The 27,057-nt window shown below is 41.0% G+C and overlaps 1 protein-coding gene across 7 annotated transcripts in view; it reads left to right on the top strand.

Moving 5' to 3' along the window:
* The window catches only part of mast3a (microtubule associated serine/threonine kinase 3a), a 58,337-nt gene that overhangs the window by 17,977 nt on the left and 13,303 nt on the right, over positions 1-27,057 (top strand). For all 7 annotated transcript variants that reach the window (XM_044132965.1, XM_044132966.1, XM_044132967.1 and 4 more), the window contains 12 exons: positions 1,344-1,501; positions 4,595-4,670; positions 4,833-5,042; positions 6,834-6,935; positions 7,886-8,018; positions 8,162-8,250; positions 8,419-8,504; positions 8,672-8,880; positions 9,335-9,473; positions 9,669-9,801; positions 9,900-10,065; positions 10,379-10,480. In XM_044132965.1, coding sequence (XP_043988900.1) covers positions 1,344-1,501; positions 4,595-4,670; positions 4,833-5,042; positions 6,834-6,935; positions 7,886-8,018; positions 8,162-8,250; positions 8,419-8,504; positions 8,672-8,880; positions 9,335-9,473; positions 9,669-9,801; positions 9,900-10,065; positions 10,379-10,480 — 1,603 coding nt within the window. The remainder of the gene's footprint in view (positions 1-1,343; positions 1,502-4,594; positions 4,671-4,832; positions 5,043-6,833; positions 6,936-7,885; positions 8,019-8,161; positions 8,251-8,418; positions 8,505-8,671; positions 8,881-9,334; positions 9,474-9,668; positions 9,802-9,899; positions 10,066-10,378; positions 10,481-27,057) is intronic.

The following is a 27,057-nucleotide window of genomic DNA, read 5'->3' as shown; positions in this document are numbered from 1 at the left end:
CCAGTGTTTTTTTGTTTAAGTGGCGAAACTTCCAGCTTTCCTCTAGCTCCTCTAATGCTGTTGGAACATGAGATGAGGTTTCTCATGTATTCCACACTGCATGTCACATGTTATAACTCGGGGGAGAAACATGGTGATGTGTGACTCTGCCTGTGTGGAGGCCTGCTGCAGCAGGAGAGGATCTGTGTTGCTGGTGTGGCAGAGCAGGAGCTTTTTAGGTCTTGTATTTTATTTATTTTTTACCTTGACGTCTTGCCTTTTAGACATTGTTGATGTAAACGTTTTAGTGACCCCACTCCTGTGGGTCCCTGCTGTGAGAGGGGACTGACTGACCCGCCCACCAGGTCACATCTCCACATTTAACGATAATCACCCCACTGTTGCCAACTCTGTCACTATATTAAGCAACTCTTCAGACAAGCAAAATCGGTATTGGTCAAGATTAGAATCGGCTGGTCATGCACACGGGCAGACATTATAGACTTTGTGCAAAGAGTTAATCGCAGAGGCAACTAAAATCAACCAATAAAAAAATCCTTTCTGAATATCATCTCATGGACTCCGAACCAAATGCGTCTTTCTGACCGGAACCTGAAAGCGTGTGGAAGAGTTATGAACAGGATGCTTTGGAGCTTGTCTGGGTCAGAAGTGCATTCCAAACCTTTGGTTAAAATGGCACCTTTTATTCCAGTCTCCGTTACTCAGAGAACAGAGAAAATTAAAGAGAATGCAATTTTGTGTTAATCCATTTACAATCTAAACCAAGGGTGCCCAAAGTTGGTCCTCGAGGGCCGGCATCCTGATCTAAACAGATTAGCCGGCAGTTTATTTTGAAGAAATAAATAACGATGCAGAAGTTCAAAAGAGTTGTACTAAAAGTTGCATTAAAAGTTCATTAAAATGGACAACTTGGCATTATTTGGTAAATAACACTTTTAAAACGTCCATTAAAAGTGTCAGCTTTGCATTACAAGTGTCCTTATTTACCAAATGACACTTCATGACAACAGTTATAAACATTTATGGAGATTCCTTCATGTTGATAACAGGTGTAATCATGTTTATGACAGTGTCATGTCAGTGTTACTCACACCTCTTTGAATAAAGTGTTACCTAATATTTTATGCGATTAATTGATTTGTTGCTCATTACGACAGGTTTTCCCTTAATCCTTCAGCCTGATCATATTTGGTTGTTATTGATGTGCAGAGGCCTTGGGTCTTTATTCTGTCAAGGACCTTTGTGATTTTATTTAATATTTTACACATTTAATCTGAACACTGACCTTTTACATTTTCTGCTTTTTTACAAAATTGACTTCTTGTTCTTCACCTCTCTCTTAGTCCTCATCCTCTCATGAGCTGCTGCACCAGCTGCCCTCTCAGCCCACTCAAGATGATCTTCACGTCCTCTTCAAACATTTGCGGAGCACGGAAAGCATGGTGGACGACGAAGGAGCTCACCCAGTGCACCATGTCAGGGTCCGCTCACGCAGCCTCAGGTACTGACTTTCACTAAGAGAGCGACTGTGTTTAGCAGCTTTATGCCTCCCAGGATATTTGTAAGACTGCTGTAATAGTTTGACTGGAGAAACCCTGCCACTCCTCATTTGCTCATAAATTTCAGAAGTAAACTCAAGTGTTTGAAAGTGTAAATTTTATTTTATAATATCAGTATGTCACTGTATTGTTTTCTCAGTGTTTTTACAGATAGATCACTGTAACTCTCTGAAACCACCTACTGGTTTGACATGTGGAACCACTCTGCTACAAAACCTGTAAAACCTTCAGCATAAAAATAGTATAAAAAAATAACAACTATTTTTATTTTTTATTCTTATTTATAATGTCCCCAACAAAGAAAAAAATAAAATAGGAAATACTTTTTTTTCTCCCCACAAACAGCAACACGGGTAACTAGCATCTTGCTGCAAATCCTAAAGGATCTCATCTTCTTCAAAAGTTCAGTCTGCTCTGTCCTTCTTAGAAACGCTTCACTGTTTCATCTCCAGTCCAGTCTGTTGTCCAGATGAATCCTGAAATATTTATATTCCTCAACCACTGTCACTTCTTCTCCTGTGATGGAAATAAGTTTGACCTTTGACCCTGTTTCTCATGAAATCTAATATCATCTCCTTTGTTTTCTTTACATTTTGAAGATAAGATGATTGTTTCCTCTATGACACAAAGTGGTCCACCAGATCTCTGTACTCAGCTTCTTGTCCATCTCTGATTCATCCGACAAATGCAGTCATCAGAGTATTTCTGTAGATGACAAAAGTCAGACTTGTGCTGGAAAAAAAAATTGAGTTACAACAACATTTGATTTCCCTATGGGATTAATAAAGTATTTTTGAATTTGAATTGAATTTGAAGTCTGAAGTGTAGAGAGTAAAAAGGAATGGTGAGGGTACAATGCTCTGTGGTGCTCCAGGATAGACAGACCTTCAGTCTCACAAACTGTGGCCTGTCTGTCACTTAGTCCTCCTGCCATGGTATATGTCCACTTAGACAGGCCTTCTGATGTTATGTAATTACTTTTTGTAATTTAGGATATTTTAATGATTCCTTTTTAGACTGAAGATGTAAGTTTTTGTGCAGAGGGTTGAGGTCAGTCATTTTGACTGACTGAATGTTGGGATGACAGCAGCTAATGATTATTTAAAAACTAGATTCCAAGACACAGAACTGCTGTAAACAGAGATATGCTGACAATAAGTGCTGCACATAATATATGAACTGAATTTCTATAGTAGCTCTCCAGGCTTGTTGACAGCTGTAAGCACAGCACCAAGCTGTCAGATGGCTGAGACCCGGTCTGCCTCCTGAAGCACAGCTGGCTTCTTCTCCTCAAACATTCTCATCCTCCCAAAGAGAGAAATGCAGCCCCTCTTGAACCAGAACCTGGTGAAATAATCATTTTGAGTGGGTCTGGAAAAAACTTGTGCTATTTGAGGATTATATACAATGACCTTACCATATCACTGAGTAGTGATGAGACAATCCCTCTAAATAGATCTAGTGGTTGGGAGCTATGAGATTTTATGGAGGGCGGCTGAGGGTGTTGGCAGCATCTTGTTCTGGTTGTTTTTCCTGTGACACATCCTTCCCTGGGCCGCACACTCACTGCAAATGCCCAGAGTTCTCCACACATGCCTGTAGCTGCACATGAGGAAAAAAAAAACACATTGCAGAGTTTTGTTGAGCTTTTAATGAGACTGGCGTTTTGCCGCATAATCACTAGAGTTGTTCCATACAGCAGCACATCACAGGCAAATGTCTCCCCTCTAAAATGATCCCAGAGGCTGTGCAGAGCCTTCCTACCCCCAAGGGTCTCAGTTCTCTTTAGGTTAGCTCCTAATAGTAGCCTCAGATGAAACCAGGCTGCTTTAGCAACTGTTTTCGCACAAAAAAGGTCAGTGGCATGCTTACCTACTTCAGATGACCACTCTGATCATCTGAAGTAGGTAAGCAATTCTTCAGAGCTCTTTAGCTCCCTGTTCAGATATAAACTTGATTCAGACATGAATTTTAGTAATTACAGAGTTATTTCAGATTGACCAGTGATTAGAGTCGGTGATCTGCTCTGATCTGCAGGTGAAAATACTGAAAAAGGAAAATTTTTTCACCATGCATTAACACTAGGCCTGAGACTTCAGCGCGTTACTTTTGATTAACTAATTACTATGTAATTAGTTAATTACTTATTACTATGTAATGACTGAGTCTAAGGAATCCAGTGAAGATCTCAGAACTGTTGATTGGGTGCTGCTGAAGAAAGGGTCATTTGCTTCCACAACAGACAACTTTAACTGAAAACTGAAATAATTTGTTGTTCACATGGACAAGCCAAATTCTTTCTGGAGACTTTTTAAAAAATAAAAATTTGCAAAGAACAATGACAAAAATGTTTGAAGAAGTTGTTGTCAGGCTTGAGATCCTTAGTACAGTGTTCCAGCTAGTGAGTATGGTGGCGGAGGCATCACTCGGTGGGTTTGGTGTGTTGCACAAAGTGGATAAACTAAAGAAAACTGAGAACTACTTCCAGATGTTTCATCTTCACCTCAAATCAGCTGCTGAATGGGTGAAAAGTGGGCTGAAGCTAACGTGAAGCTTCTGGAATGGTCTCCTAAAACCCTGAAATCAGGGTTGAGCTACTACAAATTACAAATTTGGGGATAGTGGTAGGAAACTTTCTTAGTATAAATCAGCAAATTCTGCCACAAAATGTGTTTAAATATCTGATAGGAATTACACCACAAGCTTGTTTAAGGTATTGCATTTACACACACTAGCAAGGTGTATGTATATATTTGAGTCTGTAGTGTATCATTTTGATCCTTGTTGTATGTTTGATTGATAAAAGGCCAAAATGAATAACCATCATGCTGATGAGTACACTTCTGACGCTGGATGTATCAGTAACTTAGACAACAATACAACAGATGAATATTTTTAAACATCTATTTTAGCTTGAATATGAACATTTGTCTTCCATCTTATCAGCTGGTTTGCTCTGTAGAATTAAAAATAAGCATCAGAGATTCTTTCATCAAAAGTTTGATATTTGCTTATGTTGTCTGGTTCTCATCTAGCCCTGGCCGGACCTGTGGAACATTCGACAATGAAATTGTTATGATGAATCATGTCTACAAAGAGCGCTTTCCCAAGGTGAAGTCATCATTTTACCTCCAGCCCTGGTTTTTTGCTGGCTTTCAGATGAAGCTCATCTGTTCAGATCACTTGGAGACATTTAGAATTGTCAATGTATTGACATACATTGTACATATACGTGTACATATTTAAATCATGTCTGCCATTTTGGTTTCCCAGGCAACAGCTCAGATGGAGGGTCAGCTGCTGGACATCATTTCGGAGTATTCTCCAGACACCGCTCTGCCCCTGGCTGACGGTGTGCTGGGATTCATCCAGCACCAGCTGGTGGAGCTGGCCCGGGACTGTCTGGATAAGTCCCAGGATGGCCTGGTCACATCTAGGTACTTTGTGGAGCTACAGGAGAAGCTGGAGAAGCTGCTGCATGAGGTGGGTCTTCCTCCCAGAAACTTGCATAATGAAATTTGTTTAAGACTATACATGCACAGATTAAAAAAGTCTGGGCTGATGTTGATATCCATTATTAATATTGCTGTTATGGCCGATAACCAATATCTATTGTCATTATATATTTCTCACTTCCCTTTTGACGCCTTAAAAAACATTTACTTCAGCAATGCTTTTCTGCTTTAGCTAAACTCCCGACAATCCTGTGCTTCACCACCATCAGTCATATGGCCAAACAAACACTACATGGCCAACATCCTCCATTCCAATTCCAGAAACCAACATATATCTGCCTACTTTTAGTTTTTACTTTTACTTTTAGTTATTGGACAGATATGTTAAAAAATGATGGACATCAGCCACCATTGATGTTGGTGCTTATATATTTTACACTCCTATTTCAGATGATATCTGGTGCTAGACCTTTGGTAGCTTAGGTCTTCCTCTGTGACACTGATGCTCTACTGGACTGCAGCTACACAGCAGATTAAACTGGGAAGGTCTCTGTAATTTCTTCTTGTTGATTCTGGTTCTTGTCCATCCGTCATGATGTTATCACAGGGAAAACAACCTGGCTGTTTGGCTTTAGTTTGCAAAGCATAAATTACTTCTGAGTCCATGTTTGAAGGAAATGCAAGATCACTGTGGATATTGATAATGCTTGGCTATAGCTGGAAAAAAACAAATACCACACACCAACTGACATACTTGGTGGTAAAATGTTGATGATATGGGCTTGTTTTACCACCACAATCCATCAATCCTTTTGTAGGTAATCCCAGTTGCAGTATGGAGCAGTCTCATAATTTACGAATGCATAGACCAAGATTCACAAATGTAAAAGATTCACAAATGTAAAAGATTCACAAATGCAAAAGATTCACAAATGCACAGGACGAGATCCACAAGCTTTTATGCTTTACAGTGTGAGAATTGAACATTTTTACTAAATTAGCACAGCGCTAATAATAATAATAATAATACACTGTGCAGACATCTTATTAGACTGGGATCACAAAGCTGGTGTGCACATTCTGTAATATTTAGAAGAAAGTACTGAAGAAGGTGTCAGTGTGTTCTATGTGCTAAGGCTAGTTTTCATGGCCACCGATTACGACGGATAAACGGTTTTTCTGTAATGATGAATTGTTTCTCCACCATTAGCACATGTAGCAGCACTTTCATGAGTTTGACTGTCAGCACTAAGACCCTCCTCCTGGCTCTGATTGGTTGTTTTTGACCAGAATTGGTGCATTTTTTTTTCAGACAGTAATAGTAGCTCAGGGAGGAGGAGAACTAACTCCTTTTTTCAGATTATCTGTCATATTACTCTATCAGGACATGGTTACTGTCAGAGACAGTTTTAACAAATATGTAAGAAATACATTTTTTTTTAAAAGTTATATAGTGTAGCTTTAATTTCTATGTTAAATGACCACAGTATATTGGCTAATTTGAGCTGGCCCTGCTGAGGATTTCTTTCCTGTTTCTTACATGCAGAAAGACAGATTTATTTTATGAGAAAAACAAAAATTGAAAGAGGATGTATATATTTTCAATTATAATTGATGTGTTACTGACTAATAACTTAATGATTTTCTTTCTCTACTTTTGCTGTCTCCCGGCTCTCGTTTAAGATGTGAAGACAGTGTGTATAGAAGTCTACGCCAGACTGAACTGCCTGTCCTCAGATCAACCAGTCCGTCCAACAGCCTGTATCATTTGGATTAAGTCCCAGTAATAATCCATCATCCTTTGTTCTGTGCTTGTCAGGCTTATGAGCGTTCAGAGAGCGAGGAGGTGACCATTATTATCAAGTTGGTGAAGAAGATTCTCATTGTCATCTCCAGACCTGCCAGGCTGCTAGAGTGTTTGGTAAGAACCACTGGCAGACTGACTAATAATCATATACACTTGACTAAATGTTGTTTACGGTCTTGAAGCCCTAAAGATAATATTTCGTGCCTCATCAGCATGTTATGTTGATAACATGCTGATGAGTTATGTTTACTGATGACATGTTGTTAGTGTAGTAATGAGCAGTTGAAGGCTTTGTGTTTTACACAGCATGGTGTCAACATGTACTTGATGCTAGAGCTGCAGCCAGCCCTAGAGTTGGCCCACATGGTTCCTACACATAGATTATTATTTTAATATTTCCTAGGTCTTGATCACCATAGATAAAGACAATTGTTAGAAAAAATATAATAAGAAAAATTATTTTTCCATCTCCTTCCTATTGTCCTTCAACCCTTCTTGGTTTTTGTACTTTCCGTACTTCAGGCTTACCCACCGTAGAAATATCTGCCATATCTAATCCAATATTCTATCTGCCCTATCTTGAAGAAAGTATGCTGCTGAACTCGTTTGTTTGGCACAGTCCGTTCCTCCTAGATAATTTTTAGTGTTATCTTTTACCAAAGCAAGTTTGCTTTTGTTATTGCTGTATAAATATTATCGGGGGTGCTTTATCTTCCTAATCTGGTTTTCTTTGCAATAAAATCAAAACATTTTCCAATACAGCATTTTTCTGCCACACACGCCTGCACTGTGCAACACATGTTTTTTCCCTTCAGGTCACCATTGCTGAAGTCTGTTAATGTAATTGTGATGATAACAGTGCTGTTTTCTTCATGAGAGCGTTGTCTGTTAAAGTACAGCTCAGATCACTGAGGTGGAGAAATGATTTGATTCTTGTTCCTGCTAACTCCTTGTGTGTTGTTTTTTTTTGTTTTTTGTTTTTTGCAGACTGTAATAAAAGAGTTAAATAAAGCCACTGATGTTGCATACATCATATCTGAATGTTGGGGTTTTTTTCTCTGCAGGAATTTGATCCAGAGGAGTTCTATCAGCGCTTGGAGGTTGCAGAGGGCCAAGCCAAAGTAGGCCAGGGGATTAAGACTGATATTCCCCGATACATCATCAGCCAGCTTGGCCTCACTAGAGATCCACTGGAAGGTGCTGGCGAAATCCCTACTAATTATGTTTGCCTAATGTATGAAACATGAAGAGTTGGTTACAGATGTGTATAAATTCCAAATGTTTGCATCTAAATCCTTGTTGTCCTGTTAATTGATACAATTTCTCCTCTGGTCCTGCAGAGATGGTCCATCTGGAGCAGCAGACCAGTCCGTGTCAAAGGTCAGCCAGTAGGGAGTCTGATGACTCTGGAGAGGCAACACCAGTACAGGTTTGTTGTCGCATTGCAAACTACCCTAGAACTCTTAGAGTGAATGAGTTGTGTTGATGAAATGTATTACATTTTAATAAGTGATTATACATAAAATCCTTTAGATGATCGGATGGTGCTTCAGAGTGACACGGCTGCTTGTGTGTTTTCTTTCCTTTTTGGATGCAGAGCCGAGCTGCCTGCACCCCTCCTCGTAGGAAACCGCTGGAGAGTGACTTTGAGACTATTAAGCTCATTAGCAACGGAGCCTACGGGTGAGCAACACTGTTTTGTTTGACTCAGTGGAAATTCTATGTTTACACCAGTTACACCAGATCTGAATGTTGTTGGGAAGCTTTTTAGTACTAATGTCTTTTCTTCTTGTCTTTTCTGCGTTCCTGTCATCTTTGTCCTCTCATCGGTCTCTGTCCCTGCCATGTAGGGCCGTATATTTGGTCCGCCACAAAGAAACTCGCCAACGTTTTGCCATGAAGAAGATTAACCGACAAAACCTGATTCTTAGGAACCAAATCCAGCAGGTGTTTGTGGAACGTGACATCCTCACGTTCGCTGAAAATCCATTTGTGGTCTCCATGTTCTGTTCTTTTGAGACCAGGAGGCATCTATGCATGGTCATGGAGTATGTTGAAGGTAAATGGATACGCAGGACATCTAAAGATGCATACTAACACAACCACTTATAGCCTTACCAAATTATGAATAACCCTCTGAACCTACTTACATTTTGTCACACTGCCTCCACAATTTATTGAATTATGGAACAACACAGTTGTGTTGTGTTATTTTGTACCAGTTTTGCTTATTTTAAGACTGATGGAGACATGGCTTGTAGAAAACCTTAAATCCAAATTCCTATGGCTTTCTTCCATCAATAGATATATTTCTACCAAACTTAACTCCTCCATAAAGTTCAGAGCTGTGCTCTTTAATAGTCCTGTTGATAGATTCTCTTGTGGATATAAAAAGTTGTCTCCAGAGGCATGAAGGTGTAACTTGTCATAATTTAGCATACATTGATTATATTTCACTCAAAATGCTGAAAGGTGTGAAAAGATCCATTTAGCTGACCTGCTTTCTGGTTTAGGTGGAGATTGTGCCAACCTGTTGAAGAACATCGGCCCCCTCCCTGTCGACATGGCCCGGATGTATTTTGCAGAGACCGTACTTGCCTTGGAGTACCTTCACAACTATGGCATTGTGCACAGAGATCTCAAACCTGACAAGTGAGCTCCCCGACAGCTGTGCAAAACAAACCTTCTCCAACTTACTCTTGCTTTCACACATTACATTAATCTGCTTTAGAGCTTTTGGCCTCTGAGGTTTTATTTCTGTCTAAACTAAAAACTCTGAGGTTATTGTTAGATGTAAACTTCTCTTAGCTCTCTAACTTATGCTCTGCTTTCTTTCTTCTCTTGTAGTTTGCTGATCACGTCCATGGGCCACATTAAACTGACGGACTTTGGGCTGTCAAAGATCGGGCTAATGAACATGACGACCAACCTGTATGAGGGACACATTGAAAAAGACACCAGAGAATTCATTGACAAACAAGTGTGGGCCCTGTTACAAGATTTTTAGTGGTGGTTGTGAAACTGAGCTAAATACTAGTCCTCCTTCTCTCCCTCCTTTCCTGTCATCATTGTGTTCAGGTGTGTGGCACTCCAGAGTATATTGCTCCTGAGGTCATCTTGAGGCAGGGTTACGGAAAACCTGTGGATTGGTGGGCCATGGGTGTGATCCTTTATGAGTTTCTGGTTGGCTGTGTGCCTTTCTTTGGAGACACCCCAGAGCAGCTCTTTGGTCAGGTTGTTAACGGTAAGCACACAGTCAAAATCAAAATGGTAAATTGCTTTTCCATTAATCACATAATTGCCCAGCTAATGTTACTGTACCAAAAACTTCTTTAAAATAAGCAAACAATGCTTAGCCTGGTGGGGGGCAAGTAAAGCCTGGTTGCCCCTCAGGCTTAGGATAACATTACTACTCTGTAGTAACATTAACTTTGAGTTACGAGGCTCATAGTTGAGCATCATTATTGGCTCCTGTACACTCTTCATAGTGGAGAAAAACTCCATGTCCAGTGATTGCTGGACATGGCGCAATCACTGATGTCATCTTCCTGTTTAAGATGACATCATCTGGCCAGAAGGGGAAGACTCTTTGCCAGCTGATGCTCAGGATCTGATCACCCGGCTGCTGAGGCAGAATCCTCTGGAGCGCCTTGGAACAGGTTGGTGGAACAATGAGACTCATTCTGTCTATATGCTGGAAGAACATGACACTCTCCCATACGGCCACATAGTAAAGACTGGAACCTGGTTGATGTGCTAGAAAATACAACAGGATGTAATAGATTCCCCAGCAAAAATAGCTGCACAATCTTTGTGGACCAAATAGATATTTTTATCTATGCAGATCCGTGTTACCAGATCTATGCAGGTCTAGGAACACGGCATAGATACAGTTCTGTTTCCGATTTGATGGTAAACTGCTTTTCCCCCCTCTCCTAATCTGATGTCTAAAATAACACTCTCACGTAGGGGGTAGCGCGACCCACGTTTGGAGGCCTTGAGTCCTCGAAGCGACCGTCGCGGGTTCTATTCCCGGACCCGACGACATATGCCGCATGTCTTCCCTTCTCTACTTCCCCCTTTCCTGTCAGCCTACTGTCATATAAGGGACACTAGAGCCCACAAAAGACCCCCTGGAGGGAAAAAAAAAAAAACACAAAAAAAAATTAAAGCTGCGGAGCAGCGTCGTGCGGCCCTCGCAGCAAGCGCCGCTCCGGCTCACTGGCCACCGCGGAGTTCCAGCCGCTGAAGCTCTGGCGCGCCGCCGCAGCAGGAGCTGTCACGAACCTTCCCCGCCCGATCGCCCGCCAGACGACACACATGAAAGCGTTCGGCAGCGCTCCCCGACAACTCACAAAAAATCTGGCGCAGATCGGTCCATTTACGGCGGAGATATAGCTGATGGATTAACCTAGGGGCGAGTGAGTCAAATTACATTTCAAAACTTTTGAGTTTTTAAAGGTTACCACAGGTCTTACATTTCAAGTTTGGTTCCAATCGCTCATCCATGTGTGATTTAAAGACAATCGTATGAATATGGCGAGGGTCTGATATTCGCCATTTGGCCACGCCAACACTGTTCAACCAGCATTGACAGATGTCATCACCTTATCATTTTAAGTGAGTTTGCACTGATTAAATCCATATGCTCGGGTCTGATATTGTATTTTATCAGACCCGGCGTAGAGGTCACTGCATGCCGCCACGCCCACCTGCTCCATCAAAGCCGGTCGGGCTGGAATCCAAAATACACCAGAAAGTCTTCTGTGTCTGGAAAACTTTCAAGTTGATTAGGTCAAAGGTGTAAGATAGCGACTGCTCCCAGTAAAACATGACACTTCCTGTTCTCAGGGGGCGTGGCCTGAGTGATGTCATCATTTGACCACAGGGTCTTTTGGGTCAACCCATGATGATCAATCACTGAAAGTTTGGTTCCTCTGAGAGTTTTACTGTAGGAGTTATAAGAGTTTTATGTTTCATGGCTTAATAGTCAAAGCTTGATACATAGCACGCCCACATACTTTGAAGTACGACAATTCCTTTGATAACTTTTCACCTTTCATGCCTCAAGTGTGTGCTGAGCGATTTTGAAGTCTGTATCAGAAAAACTGTAGGAGGAGTTCGATCAAATACAAAGGCTGTAAACATCAAAAATGGGGTCAATTTTGGAACTTTATTCCAAAATGGCCGACTTCCTGTTGGGTTGAGACCATGGATCCAAGAGACTTTTTTGTACATCAGGACAATATACAGATGTGTAAGAAGTTTGTAATTATAGGTTAAAGCATGGCTTGCGGTCATTTAAAATTTTCTAGGGGCGCTATAGAAATTAGGCCACCAAATTTTATTATGGATTCCTGTCTTGGGGTGGATAAAGATCCATCCTAGTGAGTTTGGAGAAGTTTGGCCCAAAACTGTGGAATTCAGAGCCAAACGTATGACAGCGGCGTTAGAGGTCACTTCGCCACGCCGCCACGCCCACCTGCTCCATCAAAGCCCTCTAACGCCGCCACGCCCACCTGCTCCATCAAAGCCGGTCGGGGCTGGAATCCAAAATACACCAGCATGTCTTCTGTTTCTGGAAAAACTTTCAAGTTGATTAGGTCAAAGGTGTAAGATAGCGACCGTTCCCAGTAAAACATGACACTTCCTGTTCTCAGGGGGCGTGGCCTGAGTGATGTCATCATTTGACCACAGGGTCTTTTATGTCAAACTATGATGATCAATCACTGAAAGTTTGGTTCCTCTGAGAGTTTTAGTGTAGGAGTTATAAGAGTTTTATGTTTCATGGCGAATAGTCAAAGTTTGACACATAGCCACGCCCACATACTTTGAAGTACGAAAATTCCTTTGATAACTTTTCACCTTTGATGCCTCAAGTGTGTGCTGAGCGATTTTGAAGTCTGTATCTGAAAAACTGTAGGAGGAGTTCGATCAAATACGAAGGCTGTAAACATCAAAAATGGGGTCAATTTTGGAACTTTATTCCAAAATGGCCGACTTCCTGTTGGGTTGAGACCATGGATCCAAGAGACTTTTTTGTACATCAGGACAATATACAGATGTGTAACAAGTTTCATAATTCTATGTTAGAGTATGGCTTGGGGCTGGTCATTTAAAATTTTCTAGGGGGCGCTATAGAGAAATTAGGCCACCAAATTTTATTATGGATTCCTGTCTTGGGGTGGATAAAGATCCATCCTAGTGAGTTTGGAGAAGCTTGGCCCAAAACTGTGGAATTCAGAGCCAAACGTATGACAGCGGCGTTAGAGGTCACTTCGCCACGCCGCCACGCCCACCTGCTCCATCAAAGCCGGTCGGGGCTGGAATCCCTTATAGAGCCACATGTTTCCTGTCTGTTAACACAGTTTCATGTTGATTAGTTCAAAGGTGTAATATAGGGACCGTTCCCAGTAAAACATGACACTTCCTGTTCTCAGGGGCGTGGCCTTAGTGATGTCATCATTTGACCCAGGGTATTTTAGGTCAACCCATGATGCTCAATCACTGAAAGTTTGGTTCCTCTGAGAGTTTTAGTGTAGGAGTTATAACTGTTTAGAGTTTCGTGGCGAGTTGGTGAACTTTGACCCCGCTAGCCCCCCTTCAGCATACTCAAAAAGTCACCGTTTTGATAACTTTTAATCGGCCATGCCTTATGATCAGACTGACCGAGTTTGAAGCCGATCAATCGAAATCCCTAGGAGGAGTTCGATCAAATACGAAGGGTGTAAACGGCAAAAATCGGGTCAAAATGTGACCTTCGATCCAAAATGGCCGACTTCCTGTGATACTTGCACTATGACAATAATTGTAAATTCTGAGCGTCTTGGGGAGCTCTACAACTGTACCAAATTTCAAGTCTCTACGACAAAGTAAGTGAATAGAAAAGGGTCTTTTGAAAATTTCTAGGTGGCGCTGTTGAGCCATTTTTATTGCGATTTTTGCAACGACCTTAAAATACGTAAATTTTAAACAGTCTCTATGCGTCCGCCAAATTTGGTGAGTTTTTGAATATGATAAAGCCTCCAAAAAGGCAATTCATTTGGGTGGAAGAATAATAAAGAATTAAAGCTGCAAGCAGCCTCGTGCGGCCCTCGCAGCAAGCGCTGCTCCGGCTCGCCGGCCACCGCGGAGTTACAGCAGCCGCGGAAGCTCTCGCACCGTTTCCAGAGCCGGCGCCCGCTCGCCGCAGCGGGAGCCGTCGCGAACCTTTCCCGCCCGATCGCCCGCCACACGACACACGCGAATGCGTTCGGCAGCGCTTCCCGACGACTCACAAAAAATCTGGCGCAGATCGGTCCATTTACGGCGGAGATATAGCGGATGGATTGACCTAGGGGGCGCAGTGGAGTCAAATTACATTTCAAAACATTTGAGCTCTTTAAAGGTTACCACAGGTCTTACATTTCAAGTTTGGTTCCAATCGGATCATCCATGTGTGATTTAAAGACAATCGTATGAATATGGCGAGGGTCTGACATTCGCCATCTGGCCACGCCCACACTGTTCAGCCAGCATTGACAGATGTCATCACCTTATCATTTTAAGTGGGTTTGCACTGGATTAAATCCATATAAAAAACAGAGAAAAGTTAGACATACTGCAGGAAAAAATGGTGACTTTCTGTGGGTAGTGGGTGGGGCTAATGAACTAATCATTCTATCCAGGTGGTGCAGCGGCACATCTAAAGTCACCAGGTTACTCAGAACCCATCCAAACACAGAACAGATGCTTAGAACAGATAATGTGCCAAACTTTCTCCAGCTGAACAGAAACAAAACTGAAGTTATTATCTTTGGACCTAAAGAGGAACAATCTAGAGTCAGTGCAAAGCTTCAGTTATTACAACTAAAATCAGCAATCAGGCCCGAATCCTGGGAGTAGTGATGGACACTGACCTGAACCTTCATAGCCACATAAAGACAGTCACAAAGATGGCCTACTATAACCTGAAGAACATTTCCAGGATTAAAGGACTAATGTCTCAGCCAGATCTAGAGAAACTCATCCATGCGTTTATCTTCAGCCACATTGATTATTACAACTGCGTCTTCACAGGTCTGTCCAACCAATCAAACAGCTGCAGCTGATCCATAATGCTGCTGCTCGTGTTCTCACTAAAACCAGGAAGATAGAGCACATAACACCAGTTTTAAAGTCCCTCCACTGGCTCCCTGTAGCTCAAACAATAGACTTTAAAATACTGTTGTTAGTTTATAAATCACTGAATGGTTTAGCACCACAATACATTAAAGATTTGCTGCTGTTGTATCAACCTTCCAGACCTCTCAGGTCTTCTGGTTCTGGTCTGCTCTACATCCCCAGAACCAAATGAGGAGAAGCAGCATTTAGCATCTATGCACCACAAATCTGGAACAAACTTCCAGAAAATTGTAAAAGAGCTGAAACACTGACTTCCTTTAAATCTAAATTAAAAACCCACTTGTTTAGAGTTGTATTTGAAATGTAATAAATTGCAAATGTATTGACAAAACCTGACTTGATGTTTTGTTTTGATTGTTGATTCTATGTTGCATTGTGTTTTTGTCTTTGATTTGGTGTAAAGCACTTTTAAATGCCTTGCTGCTGAAATGTGCTTTTCTTTAACTAGGAAAATAAAAACAGATCTCAAAGCAAAAATTAATCCCTTAAAGCTCACATAAATGCTGAAGAGCCATGGCATTAAAATTAAAATTAATTTAAACTCTAATTTAAACTCTAAGAATGAGTTTAAAGTTCATTCAAATCATTGATTTTTATTTGATTTGATCAAAATCAAAACAAATTTTGTTTTGATTTCAAACAAAATCCGATTTGAAAAAATAAATAATAAATTCACTGTGAAAATGTCAAATATTTACAAAAATATTTTTATAATTTAGAATTACAATATATACTGTAAATTTCTTAAACTGATGTAAAATATTGCAAACAACAGTTTTACAACATTATTAGCATGAAAATTAAGGCAATTCTTCATTCGTTTCTATGCAATTTTTGAAAAAAACATCATAAGTCAAAACAAGGGAGCTGCGTTAGCTTGACTGTCAACCGTCATATTCAACCCTTCGAGGGTGGGGGATGGAGGCGTGCGTGCGTGCGTGCGTGTGTGCTAAAGATCGAGCCAGAACCGCACACAGTAAAAATCTCTGCTGGGATCCAAACCGCTCTTAGAACTACCGGAGGTTCAAATTCTGCTTATTCATTTTTAGCTTACAGAAAAAGCACCAAATAAACAAAACCGAACTGAGAAATAAGATTTAAGCTTTGGCGTGCGCTACGTACAAGATGTTTTCGCTGGGATGCAAACCGCTCTTAGAAGTACCGGAGGTTCAAATAAAAAAAGCGAACTGAGAAATAAGATTTAAGCTTTGGCGTGCGCTACTTACAAGATGTTTTGACAGAGAATCTTTTTTTTTCTCCACAATTTTGTTAATTATAAAGATGATTCAATAATAAAAATATCAGAAATTCTTCTTTTCTTACTTCAGGGAAAATTAATAAGCAGAGTGCAGCTGCAGTCGCTGCTCTCTCCGATAAAATCCTGCATGCTTCTGTGCCCGGAGAGAGCTTAGCTGCGTTAGCTTGACTGTGAACCGTCATATTCATATTCTGTTCTCTAGTGCTAATAAGTGATATAAACGCAAATATAGGAGATGGAAATGTATACTTACATAATAAAAACGCACATGCAGACGGGATTAAGGAAGGATTGATCGTTAATGTTATCCGTGGAGGCTATTTTTATCCCAACGAGCCAGCAGAAGTATCGAAAACAACGTAACTGTGGAACTACAAAATACACAGATGCATCTTTGGGAATTGCAGTGGTAAAAATGTACACATAGTCATGTATGGCGTGATAGTGACACCAAGTGGTTAATATCGCCATTACAGCACCTCTCTCATACTGTGTAATTCTCGCCTTATTCATGTGTGGAGTAACAGTGACACCAAGAGGACTTAATGGGAATAACATTTTTTTTTTCTAAAAAATCTAAAATTACAGAAAATCCGTTGAATTTAGATTATGGCTCCCAGAGACTTTTTTGTTCGTCCTGAAAAGATACACATATGTACCAAGTTTGGTAATTCTAGGTTAAAGCATGACTTGGGGCTGATCATTTAAAATTTTCTAGCCAGCGCCATAAATACATTAGGCCACGCCCACCAAATTTTATTATGGATTTCTTTCAGGAGGTGGATAAAGATCCATCCTAGAGAGTTTGGAGAAGTTTTGCCCAAAACTGTGGAATTCAGAGCCAAACGAATGACAGCGGCGTTAGAGGTCACTTCGCCACGCCGCCACGCCCACCTGCTCCATCAAAGCCGGTCGGGGCTGGAATCCAAAATACACCAGCATGTCTTCTGTTTCTGGAAAAACTTTCAAGTTGATTAGGTCAAAGGTGTAAGATAGCGACCGTTCCCAGTAAAACATGACACTTCCTGTTCTCAGGGGGCGCGGCCTGAGTGATGTCATCATTTGACCACAGGGTCTTTTATGTCAAACTATGATGATCAATCACTGAAAGTTTGGTTCCTCTGAGAGTTTTAGTGTAGGAGTTATAAGAGTTTTATGTTTCATGGCGAATAGTCAAAGTTTGACACATAGCCACGCCCACATACTTTGAAGTACGACAATTCCTTTGATAACTTTTCACCTTTGATGCCTCAAGTGTGTGCTGAGCGATTTTGAAGTCTGTATCTGAAAAACTGCAGGAGGAGTTCGATCAAATCTGAAGGCTGTAAACATCAAAATGGGGTCAATTTTGGAACTTTATTCCAAAATGGCCGACTTCCTGTTGGGTTGAGACCATGGCTCCAAGAGACTTTTTATGCGTCCTGACAAGATACAAATGTGTGCCAAGTTTCATAATTCTAGGTTAAACCATAGCTTGGGGCTGATCATTTAAAATTTTCTAGGGGGCGCTATAGAGAAATTAGGCCACGCCCACCAAATTTTATTATGGATTCCTGTCTTGGGGTGGATAAAGATCCATCCTAATGAGTTTGGAGCAGCTCGCCCCAAAATTGTGGAATTCAGAGCCAAACGAATGACAGCGGCGTTAGAGGTCACTTCGCCACGCCGCCACGCCCACCTGCTCCATCAAAGCCGGTCGGGGCTGGAATCCCTTATACAGCCACATGTTTCCTGTCTGTTAACACAGTTTCATGTTGATTAGTTCAAAGGTGTAATATAGGGACCGTTCCCAGTAAAATATGACACTTCCTGTTCTCAGGGGGCGTGGCCTTAGTGATGTCATCATTTGACCACAGGGTATTTTAGGTCAACCCATGATGCTCAATCACTGAAAGTTTGGTTCCTCTGAGAGTTTTAGTGTAGGAGTTATAACTGTTTAGAGTTTCGTGGCGAGTCGGTGAACTTTGACCCCTGCTAACCCCCCTTCAGCATACTCAAAAAGTCACCGTTTTGATAACTTTTAATCGGCCATGCCTTATGATCAGACTGACCGAGTTTGAAGCCGATCAATCGAAATCCCTAGGAGGAGTTCGAAAAGGGTGTAAACGGCAAAAATCGGGTCAAAATGTGACCTTCGATCCAAAATGGCCGACTTCCTGTGATACTTGGACTATGACAATAATTGTAAATTCTGAGCGTCTTGGGGAGCTCTACAACTGTACCAAATTTCAAGTCTCTACGACAAAGTAAGTGAATAGCAAAGGGTCTTTTGAAAATTGCTAGGTGGCGCTGTTGAGCCATTTTTTGTGCGATTTTTGCGACGACCTTAAAATTCAAAATTTTTCACCAGTCTCTATGCTTCCGCCAAGTTTGGTGAGTTTTTGAATATGATAAATCCCCCAAAAAGGCCCCTCTTTGGGGGGGCAGAATAATAAGAAGAATAATAAACAGTACAAAAACAATAGGCCTTCGCAGCGCTTTGCTGCTCGGGCCTAATTAAAGCTGCAAGCAGCCTCGAGCGGCCCTCGCGCGCTCGGCCGCCACAGCACCGAGTCACCACCGTTTCCAGAGCAGAGCCGCTCGCCGCAGCGGGAGCCGTCGCGAACCTTCCCCGCCCGATCGCCCGCCACACGACACACACGAATGCGTTCGGCAGCGCTTCCCGACGACTCACAAAAAATCTGGCGCAGATCGGTCCATTTACAGCGGAGATATAGCGGATGGATTGACCTTGGGGGCGCAGTGGAGTCAAATTACATTTCAAAACATTTGAGCTCTTTAAAGGTTACCACAGGTCTTACATTTCAAGTTTGGTTCCAATCGGATCATCCATGTGTGATTTAAAGACAATCGTATGAATATGGCGAGGGTCTGACATTCGCCATCTGGCCACGCCCACACTGTTCAGCCAGCATTGACAGATGTCATCACCTTATCATTTTAAGTGGGTTTGCACTGGATTAAATCCATATAAAAAACAGAGAAAAGTAAGACACAGCAGGAAAAAAAGGTGACTTCCTGTGGGAAGTGGGTGGGGCTAATGAACTAATCATTCTATCCAGGTGGTGCAGCAGCGGCACATCTAAAATCACCAGGTGACTCAGAACCCATCCAAACACAGAACAGATGCTTAGAACAGATAATGTGCCAAAACTTTCTCCAGCTTAACAGAAACAAAACTGAAGTTATTATCTTTGGACCTAAAGAGGAACGATCTAGAGTCAGTGCAAAGCTTCAGTTATTCCAACTAAAAATCAGCAATCAGGCCCAAATCCTGGGAGTAGTGATGGACACTGACCTGAACCTTCATAGCCACATAAAGACAGTAACAAAGATGGCCTACTATAACCTGAAGAACATTTCCAGGATTAAAGGACTAATGTCTCAGCCAGATCTAGAGAAACTCATCCATGCGTTTATCTTCAGCCACATTGATTATTACAACTGCGTCTTCACAGGTCTGTCCAACCAATCAAACAGCTGCAGCTGATCCATAATGCTGCTGCTCGTGTTCTCACTAAAAGCAGGAAGATAGAGCACATAACACCAGTTTTAAAGTCCCTCCATTGGCTCCCTGTAGCTCAAACAATAGACCTTAAAATACTGTTGTTAGTTTATAAATCACTGAATGGTTTAGCACCACAATACATTAAAGATTTGCTGCTGTTGTATCAACCTTCCAGACCTCTCAGGTCTTCTGGTTCTGGTCTGCTCTGCATCCCCAGAACCAAATGAGGAGAAGCAGCATTTAGCATCTATGCACCACAAATCTGGAACAAACTTCAAGAAAATTGTAAAAGAGCTGAAACACTGACTTCCTTTAAATCTAAATTAAAAACCCACTTGTTTAGAGTTGTATTTGAAACGTAATAAATTGCAAATGTATTGACAAAACCTGACTTGATGTTTTATTTTGATTGTTGATTCTATGTTGCATTGTGTTTTTGTCTTTGATTTGGTGTAAAGCACTTTTAAATGCCTCGCTGCTGAAATGTGCTTTCTTTAACTAGGAAGAAAGTAAACAGATCTCAAAGCAAAAATTAATCCCTTAAAGCCCACATAAATGCTGAAGAGCCATCGCATTAAAATTAAAATTAATTTAAACTCTAATTTAAACTCTAAGAATGAGTTTAAAGTTCATTCAAATCATTGATTTTGATTTGATTTGATCAAAATCAAAACAAATTTTGTTTTGATTTCAAACAAAATCCGATTTGAAAAAAAAAAAAATTTCACTGTGAAAATGTCAAATATTTACAAAAAAATTTTTTTATAATTTAGAATTACAATATATACTGTAAATTTCTTAAACTGATGTAAAAATATTGCAAACAACACAGTTTTTTTAACATTATTAGCATGAAAATGAAGGGAATTCTCAAACTGCCAGAATCTCATCATACTCTCAGTCTCTGATACTCTGTCAGTTGCTAATAAGAACGATCGATCTGCCATCGTCATCATGTCAATCCTCACTGCGCTAACATTGCGGCTTTGGGTTTCCCCTCTTCGTCTTCCGGCACAAAACAGAACGCTGCTGCAGCGCGTTCATTCTTCACATAATCTTTTATATACAGAACAGAAACCACTAAGCTAAAAAGAAATTAGTTATGGATGCCACCGATCGCCCCGATATCTTTGCATCAATTTTGCGATCTCACTGCATAAGATGCTACTCCGTTAAAATGCTTTATGCTTCTGAGCAGTTCTCCATATCAGCACTTCGTATGCTATGAGCATTAATACCGATATGTTTTCTAATATTTCCTCGTCCATGCAAGTCAACGTATGAAACAAACTTCACCCACTTCGTAACGTAACATGTGTACACCCGGAGAAAAATCAAAGCAAAACATGATCACACAATACCTAACAGAGTGAATTTTGACACTCACCAGAATCGACATGCCTCCAGCAAACTTGTAGATAACTTGGGATGTTGGAGGAAGTAATATCAGGACGGCTCACCGTTGTTATCCAGCATATTAGTTCCGACAGTTTAGTTCCGATAGCTTAGCTGTGTTAGCTTAGCCTCCTCGTTGTTAACAGACAACACCGTTTCTGTTGTGTGATCGTACATTAGAGAAATATGAGGACAATTTCCTGGGCTAATAAGGGATATAAACGCAAATATCGGACATGAAAATGTATACTTACATTATAAAAACGCACACGTTTCATACACACTGGATTAAGAAAGCATTGATATTGTATTTTATCCGTGAATGCTATTTTTTCCTACCGAAGCATAAAAAACAACTTGATTGCTACGTAAAAGTAGAACTACAAACTCAGCAGATGCATCATGGGACATGTAGTAACGAAACTGAACAAATCCTCCTGTCTGAGGAGCTTAGTCATGTGTGGAGTAATAGTGACCCCACTGGCGAATATGGCCATTACAGTACTCTTTTCTAATACTGAGGAATTGTCCAGAGTCATGCGTGGAGTAACAGTGACACCAAGTGGCCGATATGGGAACTACATGTATTTTGTTCTAAACAGTGAACTTAAATCCAAAATCACAGACAAACCGTTGAATTTAGAATATGGATCCAGGAGACTTTTTTGTTCGTCCTGAAAAGATACACATATGTACCAAGTTTCATCATTCTATGTTGAAGCATGCCTTGGGGCTGATCATTTAAAATTTTCTAGGTGGCGCCATAAATACAAGAGGCCACACCCACCAAATGTTATTATGGATTCCTGTCTTGGGGTGGATAAAGATCCATCCCAGTGAGTTTGGAGCAGCTCGCATCAAAATTGTGGAATTCAGAGCCAAACGTATGCCAGCGGCGTTAGAGGTCACTTTGCCACGCTGCCACGACCACCTGCTCCATCGAAGCCGGTCGGGGCTGGAATGCTTTATACAGCCACATGTTTCCTGTCTGTTAACACAGTTTCGTGTTGATTAGGTCAAAGGTGTAAGATAGCGACAGCTCAGAGTAAAACATGACACTTCCTGTTCTCAGGGGGCGTGGCCTGAGTGATGTCATCATTTGACCACAGGGTCTTTTATGTCAACCTATGATGATCAATCACTGAATGTTTGGTTCCTCTGAGAGTTTTACTGTAGGAGTTATAAGAGTTTTATGTTTCACGGCAAATAGTCAAAGTTTGACACATAGCCACGCCCACATACTTTGAAGTACGAGAATTCCTTTGATAACTTTTCACCTTTGATGCCTCACGTGTGTGCTGAGCGATTTTGAAGTCTGTATCTGAAAAACTGTAGGAGGAGTTCGATCAAATACGAAGGCTGTAAACATCAAAAATGGGGTCAATTTTGGAACTTCATTCCAAAATGGCCGACTTCCTGTTGGGTTGAGACCATGGCTCCAAGAGACTTTTTTGTACATCAGGAGAATATACAGATGTGTAAGAAGTTTCGTAATTATAGGTTATAGCATGGCTTGGGGCTGGTCATTTAAAATTTTCTAGGGGGCGCCATAGAGAAATTAAGCCACGCCCATCAAATTTTATTATGGATTCCTGTCGGGGGGTGGATAAAGATCCATCCTAATGAGTTTGGAGAAGTTTGGCCCAAAACTGTGGAATTCAGAGCCAAACGTATGACAGCGGCGTTAGAGGTCACTTCGCCACGCCGCCACGCCCACCTGCTCCATCAAAGCCTGTCGGGGCTGGAATCCCTTATAGAGCCACATGTTTCCTGTCTGTTAACATAGTTTCATGTTGATTAGTTCAAAAGTGTAATATAGGGACCGCTCAGAGTAAAACATGACACTTCCTGTTCTCAGGGGGCGTGGCCTTAGTGATGTCATCATTTGACCACAGGGTATTTTAGGTGAACCCATGATGATCAATCACTGAAAGTTTGCTTCCTCTGACAGTTTTAGTGTAGGAGTTATAACTGTTTTTAATTTCGTGGCGAGTCGGTGAACTTTGACCCCTGCTATCCCCCCTTCAACATGCTCAAAAACTCACCATTTTGATAACTTTGAATCGCCCATGCCTTCTGATCAGACTCACCAAGTTTGAAGCCGATCAATCAAAATCCCTAGGAGGAGTTCGATCAAATACCAATGCTGTAAACGGCCAAAATGGGGTCAAAATGTGACCTTCCATCCAAAATGGCCGACTTCCTGTGATAGTTGGACTATAACAATAATTGTAAATTCTGAGCATCTTGGGGAGCTCTACAACTGTACCAAATTTCAAGTCTCTACGACGAAGTAAGTGAATAGCAAAGGGTCCTTTGAAAATTGCTAGTTGGCGCTGTTGAGCCATTTTTTTTTAGATTTTTGCGTCGACTTTAAAATACGTAAATTTTAAACAGTCTCTATGGGCCCGCCAAATTTGGTGAGTTTTTGAATATGATAAAGCCTCCAAAAAGGCAATTCATTTGGGTGGAAGAATAATAATAATAATTAAAGCTGCAAGCAGCCTCGTGCGGCCCTCGCAGCAAGCGCTGCTCCGGCTCGCCGGCCACCGCGGAGTTACAGCAGCCGCGGAAGCTCTCGCACCGTTTCCAGAGCGCCCGCTGGCAGCGAGCCGTCATGAACCTTTCCCGCCCGATCGCCGCCACACGACACACGCGAATGCGTTCGCAGCGCTTCGACGACTCACAAAAATCTGCAGATCGGTCCATTTACGGCGGAGATATAGCTGATGGATTGACCTAGGGGGCGCAGTGGAGTCAAATTACATTTCAAAACATTTGAGCTCTTTAAAGGTTACCACAGGTCTTACATTTCAAGTTTGGTTCCAATCGGATCATCCATGTGTGATTTAAAGACAATCGTATGAATATGGCGAGGGTCTGACATTCGCCATCTGGCCACGCCCACACTGTTCAGCCAGCATTGACAGATGTCATCACCTTATCATTTTAAGTGGGTTTGCACTGGATTAAATCCATATAAAAACAGAGAAAAGTTAGACATACTGCAGGAAAAAATGGTGACTTTCTGTGGGTAGTGGGTGGGGCTAATGAACTAATCATTCTATCCAGGCAGCAGCGCACATCTAAAGTCACCAGGTTACTCAGAACCCATCCAAACACAGAACAGATGCTTAGAACAGATAATGTGCCAAACTTTCTCCAGCTGAACAGAAACAAAACTGAAGTTATTATCTTTGGACCTAAAGAGGAACAATCTAGAGTCAGTGCAAAGCTTCAGTTATTACAACTAAAAATCAGCAATCAGGCCCGAATCCTGGGAGTAGTGATGGACACTGACCTGAACCTTCATAGCCACATAAAGACAGTCACAAAGATGGCCTACTATAACCTGAAGAACATTTCCAGGATTAAAGGACTAATGTCTCAGCCAGATCTAGAGAAACTCATCCATGCTTATCTTCAGCCACATTGATTATTACAACTGCGTCTTCACAGGTCTGTCCAACCAATCAAACAGCTGCAGCTGATCCATACTGCTGCTGCTCGTGTTCTCACTAAAACCAGGAAGATAGAGCACATAACACCAGTTTTAAAGTCCCTCCACTGGCTCCCTGTAGCTCAAACAATAGACTTTAAAATACTGTTGTTAGTTTATAAATCACTGAATGGTTTAGCACCACAATACATTAAAGATTTGCTGCTGTTGTATCAACCTTCCAGACCTCTCAGGTCTTCTGGTTCTGGTCTGCTCTACATCCCCAGAACCAAATGAGGAGAAGCAGCATTTAGCATCTATGCACCACAAATCTGGAACAAACTTCAAGAAAATTGTAAAAGAGCTGAAACACTGACTTCCTTTAAATCTAAATTAAAACCCACTTGTTTAGAGTTGTATTTGAAATGTAATAAATTGCAAATGTATTGACAAAACCTGACTTGATGTTTTGTTTTGATTGTTGATTCTATGTTGCATTGTGTTTTTGTCTTTGATTTGGTGTAAAGCACTTTTAAATGCCTTGCTGCTGAAATGTGCTTTCTTTAACTAGGAAGAAAGTAAACAGATCTCAAAGCAAAAATTAATCCCTTAAAGCTCACATAAATGCTGAAGAGCCATGGCATTAAAATTAAAATTAATTTAAACTCTAATTTAAACTCTAAGAATGAGTTTAAAGTTCATTCAAATCATTGATTTTTATTTGATTTGATCAAAATCAAAACAAATTTTGTTTTGATTTCAAACAAAATCCGATTTGAAAAAATAAATAAAAAATTCACTGTGAAAATGTCAAATATTTACAAAAATATTTTTTATAATTTAGAATTACAATATATACTGTAAATTTCTTAAACTGATGTAAAAATATTGCAAACAACAGTTTTACAACATTATTAGCATGAAAATTAAGGCAATTCTTCATTCGTTTCTATGCAATTTTTGAAAAAAACATCATAAGTCAAAACAAGGGAGCTGCGTTAGCTTGACTGTCAACCGTCATATTCAACCCTTGAGGGTGGGGGGATGGAGGCGTGCGTGCGTGCGTGCGTGTGTGCTAAAGATCGAGCCAGAACCGCACACAGTAAAAATCTCTGCTGGGATCCAAACCGCTCTTAGAACTACCGGAGGTTCAAATTCTGCTTATTCATTTTTAGCTTACAGAAAAAGCACCAAATAAACAAAACCGAACTGAGAAATAAGATTTAAGCTTTGGCGTGCGCTACGTACAAGATGTTTTCGCTGGGATGCAAACCGCTCTTAGAAGTACCGGAGGTTCAAATAAAAAAAGCGAACTGAGAAATAAGATTTAAGCTTTGGCGTGCGCTACGTACAACATGTTTTGACAGAGAATCTTTTTTTTTCTCCACAATTTTGTTAATTATAAAGATGATTCAATAATAAAAATATCAGAAATTCTTCTTTTCTTACTTCAGGGAAAATTAATAAGCAGAGTGCAGCTGCAGGCGCTGCTCTCTCCGATAAAATCCTGCATGCTTCTGTGCACGTAGATAGTTTAGCTGCGTTAGCTTGACTGTGAACCGTCATATTTATATTCTGTTCTCTAGTGCTAATAAGTGATATAAACGCAAATATAGGAGATGGAAATGTATACTTACATAATAAAAACGCACATGCAGACGGGATTAAGGAAGGATTGATCGTTAATGTTATCCGTGGAGGCTATTTTTATCCCAACGAGCCAGCAGAAGTATCGAAAACAACGTAACTGTGGAACTACAAAATACACAGATGCATCTTTGGGAATTGCAGTGGTAAAAATGTACACATAGTCATGTATGGCGTGATAGTGACACCAAGTGGTTAATATCGCCATTACAGCACCTCTCTCATACTGTGTAATTCTCGCCTTATTCATGTGTGGAGTAACAGTGACACCAAGAGGACTTAATGGGAATAACATTTTTTTTTTCTAAAAAATCTAAAATTACAGAAAATCCGTTGAATTTAGAATATGGCTTCAAGAGACTTTTTTGTTCGTCCTGAAAAGATACACATATGTACCAAGTTTGGTAATTTTAGGTTAAAGCATGGCTTGGGGCTGATCATTTAAAATTTTCTAGCCAGCGCCATAAATACATTAGGCCACGCCCACCAAATTTTATTATGGATTTCTTTCAGGGGGTGGATAAGGATCCATCCTAGTGAGTTTGGAACAGCTATGCCCAAAACTGTGGGATTCAGAGCCAAACGAATGACAGCGGCGATAGAGGTCACTTCGGCACGCCGCCACGCCCACCTGCTCCATCAAAGCCGGTCGGGGCTGGAATCCGTTATACAGCCACATGTTTCCTGTCTGTTAACACAGTTTCATGTTGATTAGGTCAAAAGTGTAATATAGGGACCCAGTAAAATATGACACTTCCTGTTCTCAGGGGGCGTGGCCTTAGTGATGTCATCATTTGACCACAGGGTATTTTAGGTCAACCCATGA

This window comes from Gambusia affinis, linkage group LG12 (genome assembly GCF_019740435.1).
Source record: "Gambusia affinis linkage group LG12, SWU_Gaff_1.0, whole genome shotgun sequence".
Lineage (NCBI taxonomy): Eukaryota > Metazoa > Chordata > Actinopteri > Cyprinodontiformes > Poeciliidae > Gambusia > Gambusia affinis.
This window is presented reverse-complemented; position numbering and strand designations above follow the sequence as displayed.